The sequence below is a fragment of the Copidosoma floridanum genome, unplaced genomic scaffold (assembly GCF_036245765.1).
Source record: "Copidosoma floridanum isolate Cflo_tuat_1 unplaced genomic scaffold, Cflo_Japanese_pri ptg000001l, whole genome shotgun sequence".
Lineage (NCBI taxonomy): Eukaryota > Metazoa > Arthropoda > Insecta > Hymenoptera > Encyrtidae > Copidosoma > Copidosoma floridanum.
Window position 1 is genome coordinate 456417 of NW_028321878.1, and position 18809 is coordinate 475225.

The 18809-nt window shown below is 38.1% G+C and overlaps 3 protein-coding genes across 7 annotated transcripts; 1 reads left to right on the forward strand and 2 right to left on the reverse strand.

The window, feature by feature from the left end:
* The first annotated feature begins 987 nt into the window (after positions 1 to 987).
* Alg7 (Alg7 dolichyl-phosphate N-acetylglucosaminephosphotransferase) lies at positions 988 to 15197 on the forward strand. Of its 3 annotated transcripts, none has more exons than XM_089588488.1 (8): positions 988 to 1127; positions 1211 to 1574; positions 1680 to 1794; positions 1895 to 2382; positions 13678 to 13866; positions 13955 to 14025; positions 14122 to 14285; positions 14348 to 15197. In XM_089588488.1, the coding sequence occupies exons 2-8, from the start codon at positions 1414 to 1416 to the stop codon at positions 14411 to 14413; spliced, it is 1254 nt and encodes a 417-aa protein (XP_089444614.1). In that variant the 5' UTR covers positions 988 to 1127; positions 1211 to 1413; the 3' UTR covers positions 14414 to 15197. The 3 variants fall into 3 exon arrangements, with proteins under 3 accessions (XP_089444614.1, XP_089444619.1, XP_014216254.2); XM_089588493.1 differs by lacking the exon at positions 988 to 1127 and having other exon boundaries at positions 1148 to 1574; positions 1895 to 2277; positions 2311 to 2382; XM_014360768.2 differs by lacking the exon at positions 988 to 1127 and having other exon boundaries at positions 1148 to 1574.
* Positions 2568 to 9273, reverse strand: Mgat3 (beta-1,4-mannosyl-glycoprotein 4-beta-N-acetylglucosaminyltransferase). 3 transcript variants are annotated; one of them, XM_014360766.2, is made up of 4 exons: positions 9201 to 9273; positions 4587 to 5058; positions 4012 to 4453; positions 2568 to 3899 (listed from the first exon to the last, which is right to left on the reverse strand). In XM_014360766.2, exons 2-4 carry the CDS (start codon positions 4755 to 4757, stop codon positions 3115 to 3117), a joined length of 1398 nt encoding a protein of 465 aa, XP_014216252.1. In that variant the 5' UTR covers positions 4758 to 5058; positions 9201 to 9273; the 3' UTR covers positions 2568 to 3114. The 3 variants fall into 3 exon arrangements, with proteins under 3 accessions (XP_014216252.1, XP_014216250.2, XP_014216253.1); XM_014360764.2 differs by lacking the exon at positions 9201 to 9273 and adding an exon at positions 6628 to 6783; XM_014360767.2 differs by lacking the exon at positions 9201 to 9273 and adding an exon at positions 6635 to 6661.
* Tom70 (translocase of outer membrane 70) lies at positions 14371 to 18634 on the reverse strand. The gene is made up of 8 exons (XM_014360763.2): positions 18008 to 18634; positions 17499 to 17672; positions 17210 to 17417; positions 16987 to 17128; positions 16527 to 16881; positions 16225 to 16449; positions 15926 to 16146; positions 14371 to 15711 (listed from the first exon to the last, which is right to left on the reverse strand). The coding sequence occupies exons 1-8, from the start codon at positions 18236 to 18238 to the stop codon at positions 15534 to 15536; spliced, it is 1734 nt and encodes a 577-aa protein (XP_014216249.2). The 5' UTR covers positions 18239 to 18634; the 3' UTR covers positions 14371 to 15533.
* Between the last annotated feature and the right edge of the window lie 175 nt (positions 18635 to 18809).

The window sequence follows — 18809 nt, forward strand, 5'->3', positions numbered from 1 at the left end:
TCCCTAATAATGTATAGATGTTGGTCAAACGTCACATCATATCAAATTGAATAAAGTAAAGTTGGTAAGTAGATAACAACTTGCACTTAATAAATAGTTTGCTTAATGTTGATCAGTTAAAAACAAAATGATATGAGAATCACAGTAACTCTAATCATGAAATTATAACAATAAAATAACGAATGTAAGGACTAGCGTGTACGCGTTCCTCAAGTTCTAGTGTCAACTCCACGAATGGAACAGTCATTAACGTAATAGTTAGAGCAATGATGCGTAATTATAGCATCAGCAAAATAACCGGATGACACTTGGTAACATTGCAGTAGGAGCGATTTCCAACCTTTTGTCCATTTAAACTAATGCTCCCCGTTGATTGAGAACCGAAAAATGGGGCGATGAAAAAAAAATTTTTTTTTTGCTTGTTAACCAAACCAAACTAAGTACGATTAACAGAAAGGCTTACACCTAACATATATCACACAATTTTTGCCAGCCGAAACGTACCGGGCGTACCGGCTGATTTGAAACACAGAATTATTTAAAAAAAAAAATACACTTTGCCTTGGAAACACATATATATATATATACTTTGCCAAGAGAACCGGACACCGGACCGAACCAAAAGAGGTTTGAACTTTGAACGAACCTTATATCAAAGTAGTCGGTATAGTTATATATCCCCTTTTAGTGAGCTTTTTTTTACAATTTAGCTTTAGGCTGTTGCACGCTTCTTGGAATAAAATGCTAAAAAAACGCGTTTTCGTCCGAGAACAAAAAACTTACTGACCAAATTCTGCGACCCCACATAAATCATTCCATGCGTATTTATAAATTTTCGTGTCGTTCGAGAACCGACTGAACTAGAATGAACCAACTGAACCAAAAAGTAATCGCAAATTAACCTATTCTGTTTCATTCCACGAATCCACGCTCTCTGCCGGCGTTCTGCTGGTGACCTGGTGACAGATGATTTGTCCAAGTGTCACGTTATGAAAGTGTGTTTGTGTTATGATAACAATACATTACTTATACTTATCGAGCAGTAATCTGATTAGTAGTAATCAAGTATCTATATTTGCGTGTACCTACATGGAAATATTCTTTATTACTTACCGTGAAAGCTTGAAGTAAGAAATATCTTATTAATAACTATACTCTCGTATTAGTCGTTGTTAACTTACGATGTTAATGTCATCTGACTGTATTACAGAATTTAAGGTCCAAGCCTTACTAAACTTTTAGGTATAAGTATGTGGTACAACCTTACAACGTGAACGTTACCAATTATACATAGGTAGAATCCTTTGGGATCCTGCAGGCAAAAGAATATCTTTTACATTTACTAAGACTGTATCTTATTTCGCTCGCCTTCAGTGCTAGTATATTTACAAGTGATTCTTGACTAAACCAAAAATGGATCAACTTCTGATTCAACTTTTTCCCATTGCAATCAATGTGATAATGTCGATGTTCACATATTTTTCAACAGTGAGGCTGATACCAAATGTCAAAGATATGTTTATCAAAGCAAACCTGTATGGTTTTGATATGAACAAAACCAGTAAAACAAAAGTGTAAGTAATGTACGCTAAGCGAATAGTACCAGAGGGTGAATGTTACATGATTAAAAAAATGTAAAATTAGTTTTTCAATCTACTGATTATGACTATGATTTTTAGTCCGGAAGCTTTGGGTGTCGTTTGTGGGTGCACTTTTTTAGTTACAATGTTTTTATTTATCCCGATGCCATTCTTTGACCATTTCCGAGAAGGTGCTAAGTTTAATCACAAGGAGGTGAGTTTCTGATTTTAATTAATTTTTATGATACATAATAATGCAACAGACAATTAGCTATTTGGAAAAAAAGTTACATTCATGTGTATTTCTATTTTAGTTTTCTGAATTGTTGGTAGCAATACTCTCTATTTGTTGTATGGTGTTTTTGGGATTTGCAGACGATGTATTTGATCTGAAGTGGCGATACAAGTTGCTCCTACCAACAATTGCTAGTCTGCCACTGCTTATGGTATATTACATCAGTTCTAACATGACTGAGATAACAGTGCCAAAGCCATTTAGGCCATTATTTGGTGACTTTGTAGATTTGTGGATATTTTACTATGTATATATGGGAATGTTGGCTGTATTCTGCACAAATGCCATTAACATATTAGCAGGAGTCAATGGCCTGGAAGTCGGTCAAAGTTTAATTATTGCAATGAGCATACTAGTTTACAATATTGTGGAGTTATCACGTGATTATTTAAAATCCATGACGTTTTCCCTGGAACTGAATGATAATTTATGGAGGGCTCACAAATTTTCCATGTATTTCATCATTCCCTACATAGCTACGTCTCTTGCACTTTTGAGGCACAACTGGTAAGTTCTGCAACTGTCAATAATCTATTTGCACACATTTATGAGTTATTATTAATACAATAGAATGGGTACAGTTTTTTAAAACTTTTATTAAATCAATTAATTATAAGCGCACTGTAAATAAAAAACACATTATAGTCTTCTTCGAAGGAAGTACTTCATTATGTATAGGTACATATGTTATAACACTAGCTTTGTTTGTTCAGTGAAATGTACAGCGGTAGAAGGGAAACATATTTTACTTCAAAGTAAATAACAAATAGATAAACGAAAAATGATAATAGTGCTAAATACACAAATGATAAAAGGTGTTGCAATATACATAGAAACACGTTACATTAAATAATACAAATAACATCACCTGTGGCGCTATAAAAATGCAGCGCGTACACGCGTTACATCAATTGATATAGCTTTACTGAAGTGTACCAAGTACAAACAAGTTTTGTTTGAAATATCACAGTCGGGCGGAGGGTGAGGCGAGGATTGGCGGATATAGAATACTAGGCTAGCGTGTTCAATGTTTATCAGAGTTATGCCTCGTATTTGGAAACTATACTGGGATAGATCAGCGCATTCGATGTAGCGACAGACAGTAATGTAGTATATATAGGTGTACACGCATAGCGTATACATTAGTATAAAACAAGTTAACAAAAAAAAAAAAAAAAAAAGGCGCCGTCAATCGTATGAACACATCGTCACAACAACATCATCGTCGTCGCCGTGAATTCAATAGTAATCCAGCTTGGCGTAAAAATTCTCGACCAGCCAGTCGTACTTCCACGTGTTGTTGAGCACAGTCTCAGGCGCGTAGTAAGCGTCCCTGGACCTATAAGCTCTCAACAGGCTCGTCTTCTCGTCAAACCAGGTGCCGCTCCCGATGAGATCCTCGATAAAGGGCACGTCGACGTTGCGCCCGGCCAGCAACTGTTGTAGCAGCACCACCTCCTTCGTCCTGTTCTTCTCGCGCAGGGCGGCTATGATGTTGCCCGGGCCCTGGCAGAACTGACAGTACCAGCCGCCGTAGTGATTGAGATCGCCGATCACGAGCCCAATGCTGTCCCTCTGCTGTTCAGCAAGCACCTCGTTGCTCGCGATCGGCTCCTCGCGCTCCGGGAGCATCGGCGAGTAGTTGCTGTCGCCGCCATTGTCACTGTCACGATTATCGTCGACGAGGCGATAGTAGGAATCACGAACGAGACCGAGGCTCGAGGCACCGAGGCTGATGCGCGTGCGGCTCGGGTGCTGCCAGAAGAAGCCAAAGACGGACCAGCGCAGCCGAAAACCGATTGGCTGGGGCCACCCGTCGTACGTTTTGAGGAACATGAGGGCCCGCCCGTTCAGTATCTGCTCGGCGTCCGTCGTCACGCATATGTCGTCGTCGCGTAAATTTTTAACTACCTGTCTCACCTGCTCCCACACGTACTTTGATATCACACCGGCCGGCTTTTTCGCCTTCGAGGCCACGTTCAGGTAGAGGATCTTGTCCTGCTGCTTGCCAAGGAAGCCCTTTGCTGTACGGAAAACCCATAATATAATCAGAGCATATCAACATAAATATGGGTAAACAAGCCAATACAATGGCGTAATGTCTTAAGTGATGGTGGTACATTGTACAGTACTCACCCAACCTGTGGCGAAAATTGTCCTCGGCGAGGCTAAAGTCGCACACGACGAAGAGATCGACCACCGGATAGAGTTCCTCGACGATGACCTCGGTGATGGCCGCGTTGTAGTCGTGCACGTAGAACGTGTGCACAAGTCTGCGGGTGAGTTTGCGCCTGGTCAGCTGAACGTTTTGCTTGGAAGCCATGATGGCGCGCCAGACGACCTCGGGCTGGCCGCAGTCGGAGCCATGCCAGCCGGGAAGACAGGCGCACCGGTCAACGGTGCCGCCGCCCGCGTCCACGAGGTCGCGCCTCATTCGGCGATCGTCGACCCCCGAGCGCCAGCAGAGGATCTGATTGTAGGCCTGGAAGAGCCGGAAGGTCTTTGTCTCACGGAGCGTCGTCTCCGTGCCGATTGCGTGCCATCTCTCGGCCGCTTGACCCTCGTCGTAGTGAACCTCCTGTTGTTGTTTTTTTTTTTTTTTCGAAAGTAATTATCAAGTTTTTTTTTAACATCCTCCCTTTGCCAATGTATACATATTATTTTGGTTTGTAATTGGTGTATGATCAACGAATTGGAATAAATATTAATACCGGAGGATCTCTGTCGTTGTGAACAAAACTGATCGTGTTCCTAAGAGCGACGGGCCCGTTGCTCAGGTCGGATACGTGGGGCATGGACGCGACGTAGAGGACGACCACGAGGACCTGAAGGACGAGAAGCGTGTACAGGGAGACGAGCTTCCAGTCGAGCTTAGTCTGCATGGCATTGCCGTCTTCTCTTGCCGGGCCGTTGACGATGCAGTGTTTTTTATTACCAACGGCTATTGGTCCATCTGTCGATGCTGACAGTGACGAGGACGATGATTCGTCTTCATCGCTCCCGCTGTCGCAGCTGTTGCTGGTGCTGATGACACCGCCAGGGCCAGCAGTAGCTGGTGTTGTTGGTGAGGATGCTGCCGAGACGGTTGAACGCTGCTGGCGTGTGGCGAGTCTCCGGCGAGGCTGGTGCCGGCCCCCACTGGAAGCATTTACGTGTGTTTTCCCCGTGCGCCGAGCAGAACATCTGCAAAAGAAAAGAAAAAAAACATCATTAATTTATCGTCACCTGTCTCTCATTATACAACACAACTCGATTTCATATGTGGCTTCGTTAGATTTTATCGGCGACTCTGCGAATGTACTTGTATATAATATGATGATTAAAAATGCAAGCGAGCGCACGTGCGTATAGGTCAAATACCGAGTTTAAAAAATTCTTGGGTGTACCTATCTCATACACTTGTACTTATTTGTTGAAATTGAATGTCTATCTGGGCAAAACGTGCTGTACGATGAAATTAGTTAAAGTACTGATGCTGGGATTCATTGGATTAGAAACAGAAAAGGGGGAAAAAGAGAAATACGACTGGAGTGAACTTGCACGGATTCCACGTTATACCTATTACATATATATATATATATATATATATATATATATATATAGCTACATCGATCATTCTGGGCAGCATTGCAAATCATCATCATTACAATATGGTTGAAATATCTGCCAAGAAAGTTGTTGCTGTAATTAATATACGCATCATTTACACACGTATTCTACAGCAATGTGCCTTAAGTACACGGATGGAACAGATAAAAGTGAAGAAGAAGAAGAAGAAGAAGAAGCGAGAAGTAAAAAAGTCTTATGAGTATACTTGTGCTACTTCTCTCTTGCGGGGAAGATAAGACTTCAGCGAGTCGGTACGTACTTAAAATATATTATATCTGCGTGCCAGATGTCGTGCAAATTAAAGTTGGTTGAGAAAAATAAGCTCCGCCGGCCGGGAGAGAAGCAACTGATTGACGGGCCCTTTTCTGTTTTTTATTTTATTTTTCGGGCTTTATACTTTGATATACTTTGATAAATTCAGTTGGCACTTGTCAGTCCCAACGAGCACTTGTCGTCACGCGCACGAGACTCATTGATTTAAAACTTTTTAACAATTAGCCCTTAAGCATCACCTACCGATCACGATCACGATATATGTTTAATCTAATCAATGTTGTCTCTATAACCAATGTAAATCTGACCGATTTCTTCGACAACTGTACTTACTTGTGGTCTAAAAAATAAAAAATTGACGATGAGTACCTATATAATTACATAGGGTGTATATATACATATTACACGCGCACAGCTTCCACCCAAATTGCAAAAGTCATGGCAACGCCTTAGTGGCATATATATAGTACTTTTAAACCAAGACGCGTCGAAGAGCCCGATAAGTATATAGTTGAGATGAAAATAACAACGAGTATGGGTTGAAAAGGCATGAGTAGTGATACGGATGGACCTATACTGAAAAGGCATTTCGTTCGGATGCCGCGGTCAAAGAGATAGAGAGATTCATCGAGAGGCGCTACCAAATATATATATACATATAAATAGACATCTTCGCGAGCACCCGAGTTCTTAATATGTACGGCCAGAGTATCTCGCGGGGCTCGTCCTTTCCGTATATATATATATAGGTACAAGCACTTCCTTTTGTCGTTTCTCTCGTGTTCAACACTGACGAACGCGATCGCGTTGCTCGAGCACGAAGAAATAATATACTTATCCCCCGAGAAAAGCAAATGAAGCTCCAAACACCTTTTACCGTGCATCGCCCAGGAACGGTTTACAATATCCTCCTCTGGAACTCCACTCGGCACAATCGAATCACCATACTTGCGTAAATACTGTCAATACGCCGGTTTAGCTCGGGGAAATAACAATGTTATTGTTGATGCAAGAGACGAGCCGAGGAGAGAGAGAGAGGGTACCGTGCGACTGCGAGGTCGGCGAGGGTGACAACCAGGAGAGGAGGGTCGCTGCTCGCAACATCGCGCGTATAGACGATGAGCGCTTCGGCCGGTGCAAGGATAGCTTCGTGCGAAGTCGGAAAATCGATGCTCTTCGCTTTGGACGTAGTATACACTTCGCCCCGAAGCCAGCCCGTGAAGTTGTACAACACGCGTGCTCCCGACCCTCCCTTTCCGTCTCTGTACGTATGCATTACTATATCCACACCCAGCCCCTGCGCCCTGGACCACCGGAGCTCGCTACTTTGCTTTGCTTCACCTTTCGCGTTCTTATTCATTTTAACATCGCGCTGCCCGACCAGTTACAAACTTATCTTTTTGCCCTTTTCCAGGTATATTTATACGCTAATCGCTGCGAAAAATTATTATTTATACCTTTACTCCTATACGTATATTTATACCTATGTTTATAATAACTGTGTCTATACGTTGATTTGAGGGAAATGATAAATTTACAGCGCAAACCACAACTGCCCTTACACTTGATAACTTTTTACTTTTGCGAACAAACGAAACTTCCACTCGTTCGAACGCGAAAAATCGATGGGAAAAGGAAATGATCAAATATTACGTATAATATATCATTATGAATATTATTTTGCAGATAAATGTAGCAAATATTATTCGTTGGATTGTGTTATTACCTATATATATATATACGCATTTATACAAATATAGGTATACAACAACCGCGTATTCGTGTATTATAGGTATATGTGTATATAATATATACACTGAAAAGTTCATGTGTATAAACCTATATGGAAAACACTTACGATACGATGCGTTAAGTGTATATTGGATATACCTATACACCTACCTCAAATAAATTCAAAATGTCAAGTACAGTATATGTGAGCGTACAATCATGAATGTACACACGTATCGGCAAATGCATACTCGTGCGAGTTTAAATTAAAAAAATGTGCAGTAGCATATAAAGGTAATATTAATTTGATGGGAGGTGATAAAATACGGGCGATGTGACGTGCTTCTTCGTTAGCTCAAAGAATATCATGTGTATCATAATGACACACCGAAGTCTTCATAAAAAAAGATAAATTCGAATGAAAGTAAAAACAAAAGAGAAATTTACTTATGAAAAAACTATTAATAGAGCAGTTTTTATTTTTCTACATAATTCAAAGAAGTTACCTCGAATACTGATTTTTGTTGTTCCTTTGACTAGTGTGGTTTCCGTATTGTTGTATACGATTAAGGCAATCATATAAGAAATACCTATACTACTTTGCTCTAAATAATTATTCACACGCAATTAACTGTATACACATAGTTTATGATGTTTCTACATAGTTTCACGATAAATTACCAACGTGAATTGCCAAAATAACGAATTTTTATTATTTATGCATACATGTACTCGCGTGAAAATAGCTGTTTCGAACACATAAAAAGAGAAAGAAAAAAGAAACAGATAAACTTAAACCAGCACTTTTTAAACCCTAAATATAAACTAGCATATTATTTTACTTGAATTCCTTTCGAGGCGAAGCTACATGCAACTTATCTTTCGTCATTGCGATCAAAGAAATAATTTGTTCAATGGGTTGAGTTCAATGTGACACGTGATTTGCGGTAAAATCGTTGTTTTTTCAATTTCTTAAGTCTGCGTGACATTGATTTTAATATGAAAAATCCTTACAACAAAAAAATGTGAAAGTAACAATGAAAAAGATGATATAATACGATAGGGGAGCATTAGGTTGACTGTATATTTCTTGTATATTTTTGTTAACACAAAAAGCAAGTATGTACCTACGTATACGCGTTGAGAAAAGTCTGTTTGAAAAGCTTATCTGTAAGCTCTGCAGTATCCGCCCGAAAATTACCTACCCACAATACTTATAATTTGAGCGTTCAAGAGATGTTGTCATCTCCTTCAAACTCAAAGTGTCACTGCACTGCCGTGGCGCAGTTCCTTCACCCCGAAAAATGTATTCGTAGCGCCCACTCGGTCATTCCATTCCATCAGCTATACAGTATATAATATAAGTATATACTGCACACTCGTAGTAAGTACAATCTACAAGGTATGTGCAAACACGCGTGCCTTTACTCACACTGTGCACGGATGAGAAAAGCAAAGAAAAGAAAAAAAAAAAAAAAACAGTCAAATGCATCGTATTGGGAAACTTCATGTACCTATACTTATGTATATTGTATATGGGGGTACCACGGTGGTACAAAAAATCATAAGAGCGATTGGCGCGACCTTTTAATTTTACCGCATACCTATAGTTAGCGGGTGAGCATTTTTATAACTATTTCTCCGTTGACTCGTTTTGGGGCGGCGGCGAGGGGGAAGTCAAGAAAAGGAAAAAAAAAACCAACGAAACTTACTGATTCGGCCGAGGAGGCTCCAGCAGAAGAGGAGAAGAACCTCGGGGATAACTTAAACGACAACAACCGTAGGGTAAAGATCAACGACATCAACGGTTCCGAAATGTCACCAAAGTCTGAGTGTTGCAGTGGTGATGGTGGTCGTGCTGTTAAACCGAGCGAGCTTCCACTGCTACTCCCAGCCGACGACGGGGACAAGGTAGAGCCGCTTGGTCGTCAATCCTCTCGCGCGGAAATGCGTAACATTGCCCGTCAGCGTACGCGTTACTATTTTTTGTTCCCTCAATTGGCACACATGATAACAACAATGACAACAGCAACAGTAGACTCTGAAAACCACACCCGCGAAAACGAGCTGGAAAATCGTAGGTATATGCACTTGTACCCTTTTCCGCTCTCCTGTTCTGGCGCACGGCTTAGTGTATATTTATACAGATAAACTCTGTACCTCGTGTATACCACATAGGATATACTTAGGTGTACCGAGTGTATACCGACGTACGCGTTTCCAACACACATTCGGGGGCATAGCTATACGTGTATACATGCTCTTATCCTCTTTGCTCCCGAGACGCTATAATTATCTTCTCCTCCGAGGACGGGGTGCACTCCCAGTACGCAAGCGTCGACCTGGAGCGTGAACCAGTACAGTTTGTGGTTTGCGCGCGCGCGTACCAGGGGGTTGCCCGTGACGCATGTCGGCTGAGCTTTTAGGGGTTGATATACATTGGGGCGGAGGGGTAAACGACACGATGACGAAAGAGGGATCGTATTTTTCCCACTTGACGTCACCCTCGTTTTAAAAGTAAAAATTTTAGTAACAACTTTTCACAACGATTCATCCAAAATTTAAATGATTATAAATATAAATATATAGGCAAAGGGGATCCCGCAGGTTCATCATGCCCCATCACACGCTTCGTGTACATTATATTATGGGTACATACTCATCACTCCCCTCTTGGTCCTTTATCTATGCGCACTACCTACCCATATATTTATTCGAGGGGTTGCTGTACCTACAATATATTTTATACCTGATGTATATACATATACTACATCTTTTGCGTGCGTCGCTAGACAATGACTCATCTTCCCCGCGATTGTGACTCACCCGCTGCTTTTCAATAATATACTTGACCAAGTACTACTTGCTGCCATACATTTTTTACATATATTTTTTTTTTCTCATGCTCATTTCGTAATCATACACAATGGAGGATGCATCAATCGTTATCTATAAATACACCGTCTGACTGTTTACATAAAAATACAAAAAAACCACGTACTTTATGGCCTTTTCCAAAATTTACTTTCGATTCCTGTCACATGTATGTATATGGTGCTTACATACACCACTATCGTCTTGAAACTTTTTGTGTTTACGTATTTCTGCTATACGTATATACAGTTTTTGTTTTTTACTAAAAAAATATTTTGATTATTTTTGAAGAAAAAAGAAATCGTCCGGAAACTTTGTTCCCACGCGATGGATAAATAAAATTAAATATTAATTTAGTGATGACATGATTTTCAGCCCATAGTCTAACAGTAAATAAATGTCATGTTGGTAGAAATTGATGAGATTTATACTCTAAACAAGTCCGGTCATAACAAGATACAAAACGAAACTAAAATGCAGTTGTTTTTTTTTTTTTTAATTTGCGCGTTACATATTATATAGGTGAAAAAGGGCTTTAAAAAAGTAGTAAGTTTTTTTTTTTTTTTTTTTTTCCAATGCAAGTTTCGGAGGAATGACCCGTGTGTATGTACTTACAACGCTAAACGTGAGGCCTCTCTATCTCCCACGAGAGCACTCCCAGCAGTTCAGTCGGTATAATGAAGCCTATACCAACAGTAATAGAAACCATATTAAATAATCAAGGCACGTGCGCACCCTCGACCTGCATATAAGTACATGGGTACAGGAGATATTGAGGAGGAGGAGCAAAACAAAAACATTCTCAAACCAGTGGGGAGGCTTGTAAAATTCAAGTAGGAGGGTTTCCAGCGTGTGCAATAAACGATAAACGAAAAAAAGATCGATACTTATGAAAAAAAAAAAAAAAAAATGTAATCATGATGAAAATTAATTCCACCGAGTCCAATTTTGTGTGCCGTCCAGAATACGTTGGATGCGGAGTTAAATGCGCTGAGTTGAACAAAAATAGGTGGCTCAGAACTCGTGATTTATATGCACGCCCACGCACATCCTAGCTCTTTATATGTACATGTACACGCCGTCTCGTTTTAACAAGCTTTCAAAGCTGGTGCCCGACCGACACCAAAGACGCGACCACAGCTGCAAATCATTTTTTAATTCTGCTCGACTCACTCAAAACTACGTGAGGTACCGCGACATTTCCGTTGAACAATTCCATATGATATGTATATAGACATATTCAAATATTTAAAAATGATTACAATCACCAAGTTTTAGTCAACGGATGTTTGGAAGGAAGTTTTTTTCAAGTTAATATTTTTTTTTCGTACGTCATTGTTTCTTTGCACTGCGAATCATTTTTTTTATGCTAATTTTAAAGACTGATGATATCGTTCATCTTACTTACTAATCTCTATAAGGGGCTATGTAGTAAAATTTTTATTTTCGAACACCTCTTTTTCGTGAACTCCTTCGAATTGTGAGTATGTAAACCTAAAAAAAATTTTTTTTTAATTGCTCAATATTATGTTGGTAACGAGAACGACGGTGATCTACGAGTAATCTGTATATAAGAATCGTCCAATACCTTATTCGGTAATATGATATAAAATGTATATTATTGATCATTCAGTCTGTAACTACCTCTCTCTTAAAAAAAAATCATTGAAGGAAAGCCGATTGTCTCTCATTTATTGCCTCGAGAAATTTTATCTTTTTTGTGTTTTTTAACTTTGGCGAATTTTCTGTGCTCCGGCCTTCGGCTACAGTGTACTTTGACCAATTTCGTTAAATCAACATCAAAAAATATTCAAACGAAATGTGTGAATTACTCTCAGCCTTGGTATTCTGTAATTTTTAACACGATTCTTTATACACGTAAACGTAACATCGGTTAGATGTAAAAATCGGTTGACAGGTGTGCACTCAACGCGCGAGCTTACGCATCGACTGAAATTTCAACCGGAGCAAGCATTGTTTTTTTTTTTTTTTTTTGCATTCTGATTTATCACAAAATTAAAAAATTCATCGTAATGAAAAAAAACTTGTTCTCAATCATCTTTTTCCTGCAGGCTTTACCAAAGATCGATCAACCGATCGTTGCGTTTTTTGCTTTCTTCTAAATCACGGCTCTACTTAAGAATACAATTATTATCATTATCATTATTGTTAACCTTTTGAATAAAATTGTATAGTCACCTGCACTAGAAGCACCCCAAATACGCTTCCTGGGCAAAGGCACGACGATGACACTCTACTTTTGTGTTACCTCATTGAAATACTTGTACGACACGCTATAGCAAAAATCCGCGGACAAGAACATTAGGTGATGGTGAATGAGATCGCGTGTCGGCCCATATCTATCGTAGTCCGCGGCAAACTGACAGGCCAGATGGGAATTGGGGAGAACCAAGGCTTGAGGAAGCAAAAGCAGCTGTCCGCTCGACCACCCTTCCCTTTATTCTTTCCCCGCACTCTCTCTCTCTCTATAGGCTTTTTCTCCTTCCAGCAGATATCTATAAGTATAATATGCTTTTTCTCCTTTGAGTCAACAGAAAAATCTCTTCGTACTTATACTTGAGTTGAAGAAGAAACCATCGAGAACATCTGCTCCCTCTCTCCCTATAATACTTATGTATAGGTACACGCAAGCATTGTGCTTTAGTACTGCACTGATGTTGTACCATAGAAATCGAGAATGGCACATGCAGGTGTCAAAAATAGAACCGATCCATGCAACTGCGGTATACACTAAACTCACTTGTATTTCGAAATGTTCATTTAAAACTTGAAATTTTTTTTCCCAATTTAAAGAAATTGTAATAATCATAGCAAATAAATAAACTATGTATTGAAAAAAAAAAATTGCACAATTCCAGCTGCCTTTCAACATACGATCGCAGCCAATCACTGCACTCTCTTTTTGATTTTAATAGTGCAAAACCACTCATTTTCATTTGATATTCTTTTATTCAAAAGGTATAAATTGAATCATGGCGAATCAGTTAACCGTCACTGTTTCATTTGACGAATGGTCAAATTTCTCCTTCGATCGGTCGAACCATGCCATTTGCAGCGAAAATGGCGTTTATTGTAATTTTTGAGCCATTAATATCGTAAAATTGCAAATAAATGTAAATTTATTTTTGCACTATTTGCAAAACTGATCACATGTGAAGCTGTACAAGCACGTTTTGTCCTTATCTGCCCATATTGAAGTACTTACCTATTCACAACATCTCTTCTTTTCTCTTGCACTGTAGAGAAAGACCAAAGAGAGATAAAAAAACGATATTTTTTTTTTGCATGTTTCAGGTACCCATCGAGAGTTTTTGTGGGCGACACGTTCTGTTACTTTTCCGGAATGACATTCGCTGTGGTCGGCATAATTGGTCACTTTGGCAAAACAACACTCCTCTTCTTTATCCCCCAAATACTCAACTTTCTGTACAGCGTACCCCAGCTCTTTCGTCTCGTTCCCTGTCCAAGGCATCGGCTTCCAAAGTCAGTATCCCCCCCTTTTTTTACAACTGTTTATTTTTTTATTTTCAGGACTTTTTATAACCATTTAATATTGAAATTTTTTCAACAGATATGACCCCGAAACAGATCAGTTGAATCCCAGCGTGACGGTTTTCAAAAAAAGTGAATTGAATATTTTAGGTAACGACTTATTTTTTTTCTCTAATTAATCGACCGAAGTAGTATTTTATACATAATTCATTCAACATTAATATTTGATTTTTAAATACTTAACAGCAAAATTCGTCATGTGGATATTTCGAACTTCCAAGCTCGTCGATTGGAAAGAAGATGACCGGGGCGTGGTCACTTGTAATAATTTAACGATCATCAACTTTGTGCTGTTGTATGCTGGTCCTCTAAGGGAAGAAGCCTTAACTACCATGTTAATTCTCATACAGGTAATTTGAAAAAAATATTTGTATGTTAATTTTTTTATAAAAAAAAATTTTTTTAATTTCAGGTAGCAGGAACATTACTAGCCTTTGTCATAAGATACCCATTGGCTTCTTTATTTTACGATACTTAAAATGCTTGTATAAAAATACAAGTTTGAGACCAAGTCTCCATACATATGTTACAGTAACATTCATCAGTTGACTTAAACAAGAGCAGATGAAGTTCATTGCCGCTTAAAACTAGATACAAGAACGGGGCAAAAACTTATGTGATTTTAGATATAGATTAACACATAACTATTTTTATATGCATTTAAACAAATGCTTATGATTTCTCAAGACTTATGTACAAAGCACTGGATGACAGTGCAGTAATATTAGTATAAACAATAACAATAGATTTTTCCCAAAGTGAAATTACATACACAACTACAATAACAGTTGATGAAGAACTAATTATTTAAAATTTAATTAAAAAATCATCCGTGTTGAAATTGTACAGCGTACTTGCGCAAACACAGCTTAAATGAACCGAACTTAATAATTATTATACTACAATTAAATAACAGTGTTATTTGAAACGCACTTTTTTCAAGTTTCAACATACGACATTCTAACTGCACTTCAACAGATCGCAAGCGCAATAAAATACGATTTTGCTTTTCAGGTATGTCAAGTGCTTGTTCATCGACTAGCTTAATGATAAACTTGTTAAAAAAAAAAAAAAATTCTATTTGTGTTGAATGATTTTCAAACTTTTTCATCCGACTGATATTTCAATTATTAACTTCATCCCAATTTTATGAGTTAGAGTCGTTGAATAAAAATATTTTAATAAAATACATTTTACTTATTGTAATGTTCAAACTTGAGAGTTTTATAAATTTCGTCATAGGGAAGCTATTTTGATTAAAATATTTTCAATAAATTGGTAGGTATAATGTAATCTTAAGTTAAATGTAGATATTGTTATGAAATCATTTGACAGTAAGGCCTAAACTTATCTCACAAAAAATATGACATAGGTAAATCATTTCATATTTGTTCGATAATATTCTGCAACTGATACTGCTATTGTTCTTAATAAATACATTGATTAAATCAGTTTCATCCAAAAAAAATTATTAATAAAAGATCCATTAACTTAAATGGATTTCAATCAAATTTTCACAATCAGTCTACGGATCTTTGCAGTCCAACAAACCTTCATATTTGAAATAGTGTGACAGATTTTTGAGATGGAAAAAAATTTTACGCCATAAAACCCCTTGTATCCAAAGTCGACTTCAAATCAACTCCGAGTCTCAAGCCTACCGAAAGTTGGGCCTTCGATGCGTCTCGCAAACTGAAAAGGTGCGACAATTCCATATTAGTGCGTCCCAGGGCCAATGCTTTTTCAAATAACTCAATCGCGTATTCCAAGTTTCCTCTGTAAAAATACAAAATATTGATAAAAGTTTTTGTTTCCAAATGTTTATGCAGTTTTTAAAGGTGTATGTTTTTCATGATTTTTTTTTTTTTTTTTTTTTTCAACAAGTGGTAGTCAATTACGTATTTTCTTTCGATGGCATATTTTCGTTAATTGTTTAGGCAGGTCACATGTGTGTCTCAAAAAACAAATAAAAAAATAAAATTTCGCATACCTTTGAACTTCAATGGTACCCAAAGTTTCATAAGCGAATTCACATTTATCATCAATTTCTATTGCTTTCTTAATGAGGTTTATAGCTAAATTGAAATCGTTCTTCCATTGTAAATGTAATAATCCTCTTTGTACAAGAATGGTTGCATTCTTCGGATCTTTATTTGCAGCTTTTTCAAAGTACATATCGGCTTTCGGAAAGTCATTTGTATCTGCCAATACCTACGTGAAAAATACAATGCAGATGAAAAATATGTTTAGTCTTGGCAAGATTAAGCTCAGAATTTTTGAGGTAATTACCTGTGCATACAAATTAAAGCATTCAGCACAATCGGGGAATTTTGTGCATGCATTGTTGAAATTTTCAATCGATTCTTGTATCATGTTTATATCTCTTAGCGTGACAGAATTGCGATAATCTGTGTAACATTTTTGAACAAACGCCACCCCAAAGTCTGGATTAAGCTCCACAGCTTTATCAAAGTCAGCTTTGGCTTCTTCTATTTTTTCTGATAACAAGTTCACCTGAAATAATTGAACAACAGCGTTATTCACATCGATACGATCGGTAAAAACAAACGAAAGAGGTATCGATTATGTACCTGTCCTCTATTATGGTAGATATCACTGCAGTCAGGGTCAAGCTCGACAGCCTGGGCAAAATCGTCGAAACTCTTTTCCGGCTGTTCAAGCTGTACGTGCATACTTGCGCGTTTAATCAAAGCGTTGACTTTTAATTCTTTACTGGTAACATCGCTATTTATTACACTACTAAGATCAGACAAGGCATCTTCATACATGCCCAACAATAGATTGAAAGTACCTCTCAGCAGAAGTATTTTCAACTTATGTATTGAATCATTATCCGCCTCAAGGTTGTTTAAAGCCTTGGTGCAAAGTGGTATTACATCATCGTAATTTTGATTCTTTACAGCCTTCAGAGCCTCTTCATATGACCTATAAGAAGAGGAATCTAATTTAGTTGCCTTATTTAAAATATTTAAATTTTAATCATATTTCACGATTAATAAGCTTTACTAATTTACAATTAGAATAACTTACGTTAAGTCTTCTTTATTAGATTGCTCATTTATTGCTGATGTTATAGGGTCATGCTGAAAGGCTGAGAAATACGTTCTGATAAAGTACTTGCTAGGCATCACTGGCTTTCTTGTTTTTACATATTCCTCTGTGTGCTTTGCACCTGTAAGAATTTATAATTTCACTCAGACAATTTTTGTTTTTGAAATTCAATGAAAAAAATAAATGCAGAGTATTAATGTACCTAACGCTCTCAAAATTTTATCCGCCATGCCAACTGTAGTTGGGTTTCCAAATCTTTCAAGTATACAGGCAGCAGAAATATCTTCTAAAGCAGTTACTAGATCATCAAAATGTTCCAAGGCCTTTGCTCTACGAACTAAAGCTTTTACATATTTGGGCTTCAGTTCGAGAGCTTTGTTACAGTCTGCTTTAACTGAGCTATATTTTTGCTGAAAGGAAATAAATTATTTTCATAAATAAGAACAATGCACACAATTAGTGTATTATCAACTAAATATACGGATATTTACTAATTTTTCATAAGCAGCTGCTCTGTTTTGGTAATATGTTGCAAGTTCTTCTATACATTCTGGTGGACATGCTTCTATGGCCTGATTGTACTGTTCAATGGCTTCATCAAATTTACCTGACTGAAATAACTTGTTCCCTTCTGTCTTAAGCACATCAGACCGAGCGGTGGGCTTCTAAAAAAAAAAAAAAGTATAAAAACATTAATAAGTGTTATACAATAATAATATTTATTAGCTTTCTAATATTTTACACATCTAAAGGTATACATATATAGGCATTGGTAAAATTATGTTTGAACAAATTGTCGTAAGTATATGCTCTAATTGCATGAAAATCAAGTGTTTAACAATATTTTTATTATAAACCAACTTTGAGTTTACACGATACAAATAAACATTTAATAATTAATAAAAGTTGTACGTTAATAAGAATAAAGTACTTGATTTTCTTAAAAATGATGAAATAGGGATTTAGAAAGGTATTGAAACTAAGAGAGCATGCTTCTAACCTCGGCAACCGTAGGTTTGGCGATGCTCGTGCTCTTCTCGTCGTCCCCATCTACTGAGCTAGAAAACACGTTATTCCGCTTGAGGGCTTTAGCGTGTTCCTCGTCTTTTGGCTTGTCGTTCACGTAGTTCCTGTAGCAGAGGTAGCCTAGACCGAAAGCTACCGGTGCCCCAACCACCAGAGCTAGCTGCCACTTGGACAACGAGCTTGAGTTTCCAGTGTAAGATGACATTATTCAATTTTTTTCCTCCTTACGCTAACTCTAAACTTCGGTGAATTGTTTTTACTTCTTCCATGCAAGACAACGTGCAACCGGTACAATTACCTACCAGTACCTACTTACAACGTTTTTTGGTTACTCGTGGCCTGTGTATGCACACTGTCTAATTGTCTTATTTGTGTAGCAACTCTAGAGATTTAGAGAGTGAGTTAATCTATATCCCTGTCCCTGTGACTATCGCAGAGATGCAGAGTGTTATAACCGGCTTCGTTTTAAGCTTACTATGGGACATATTATACCTATTCAGCGGTAACAGCAATGGTAACCTGATAACGATATCTTGCACATATGCTGCTGCTGCATATCAAATCTTCAGAATGTACCTATGCCGAGTTGGTACGCGTACGCCCCATTCAAGATGGGTCGATGGGTGACGGCACACAGCAGGTTCGTTTAAACCCCTTTTCGGTTCGGTCCGGTTCTCATCGCAAAGTATACCTATATATAGCGAACCAAATTAGATTTGTTCAAGCTCTCATCTTCAAGAACCGGACTGAACCAAAAGGGGTTTGATTGGTTTGAA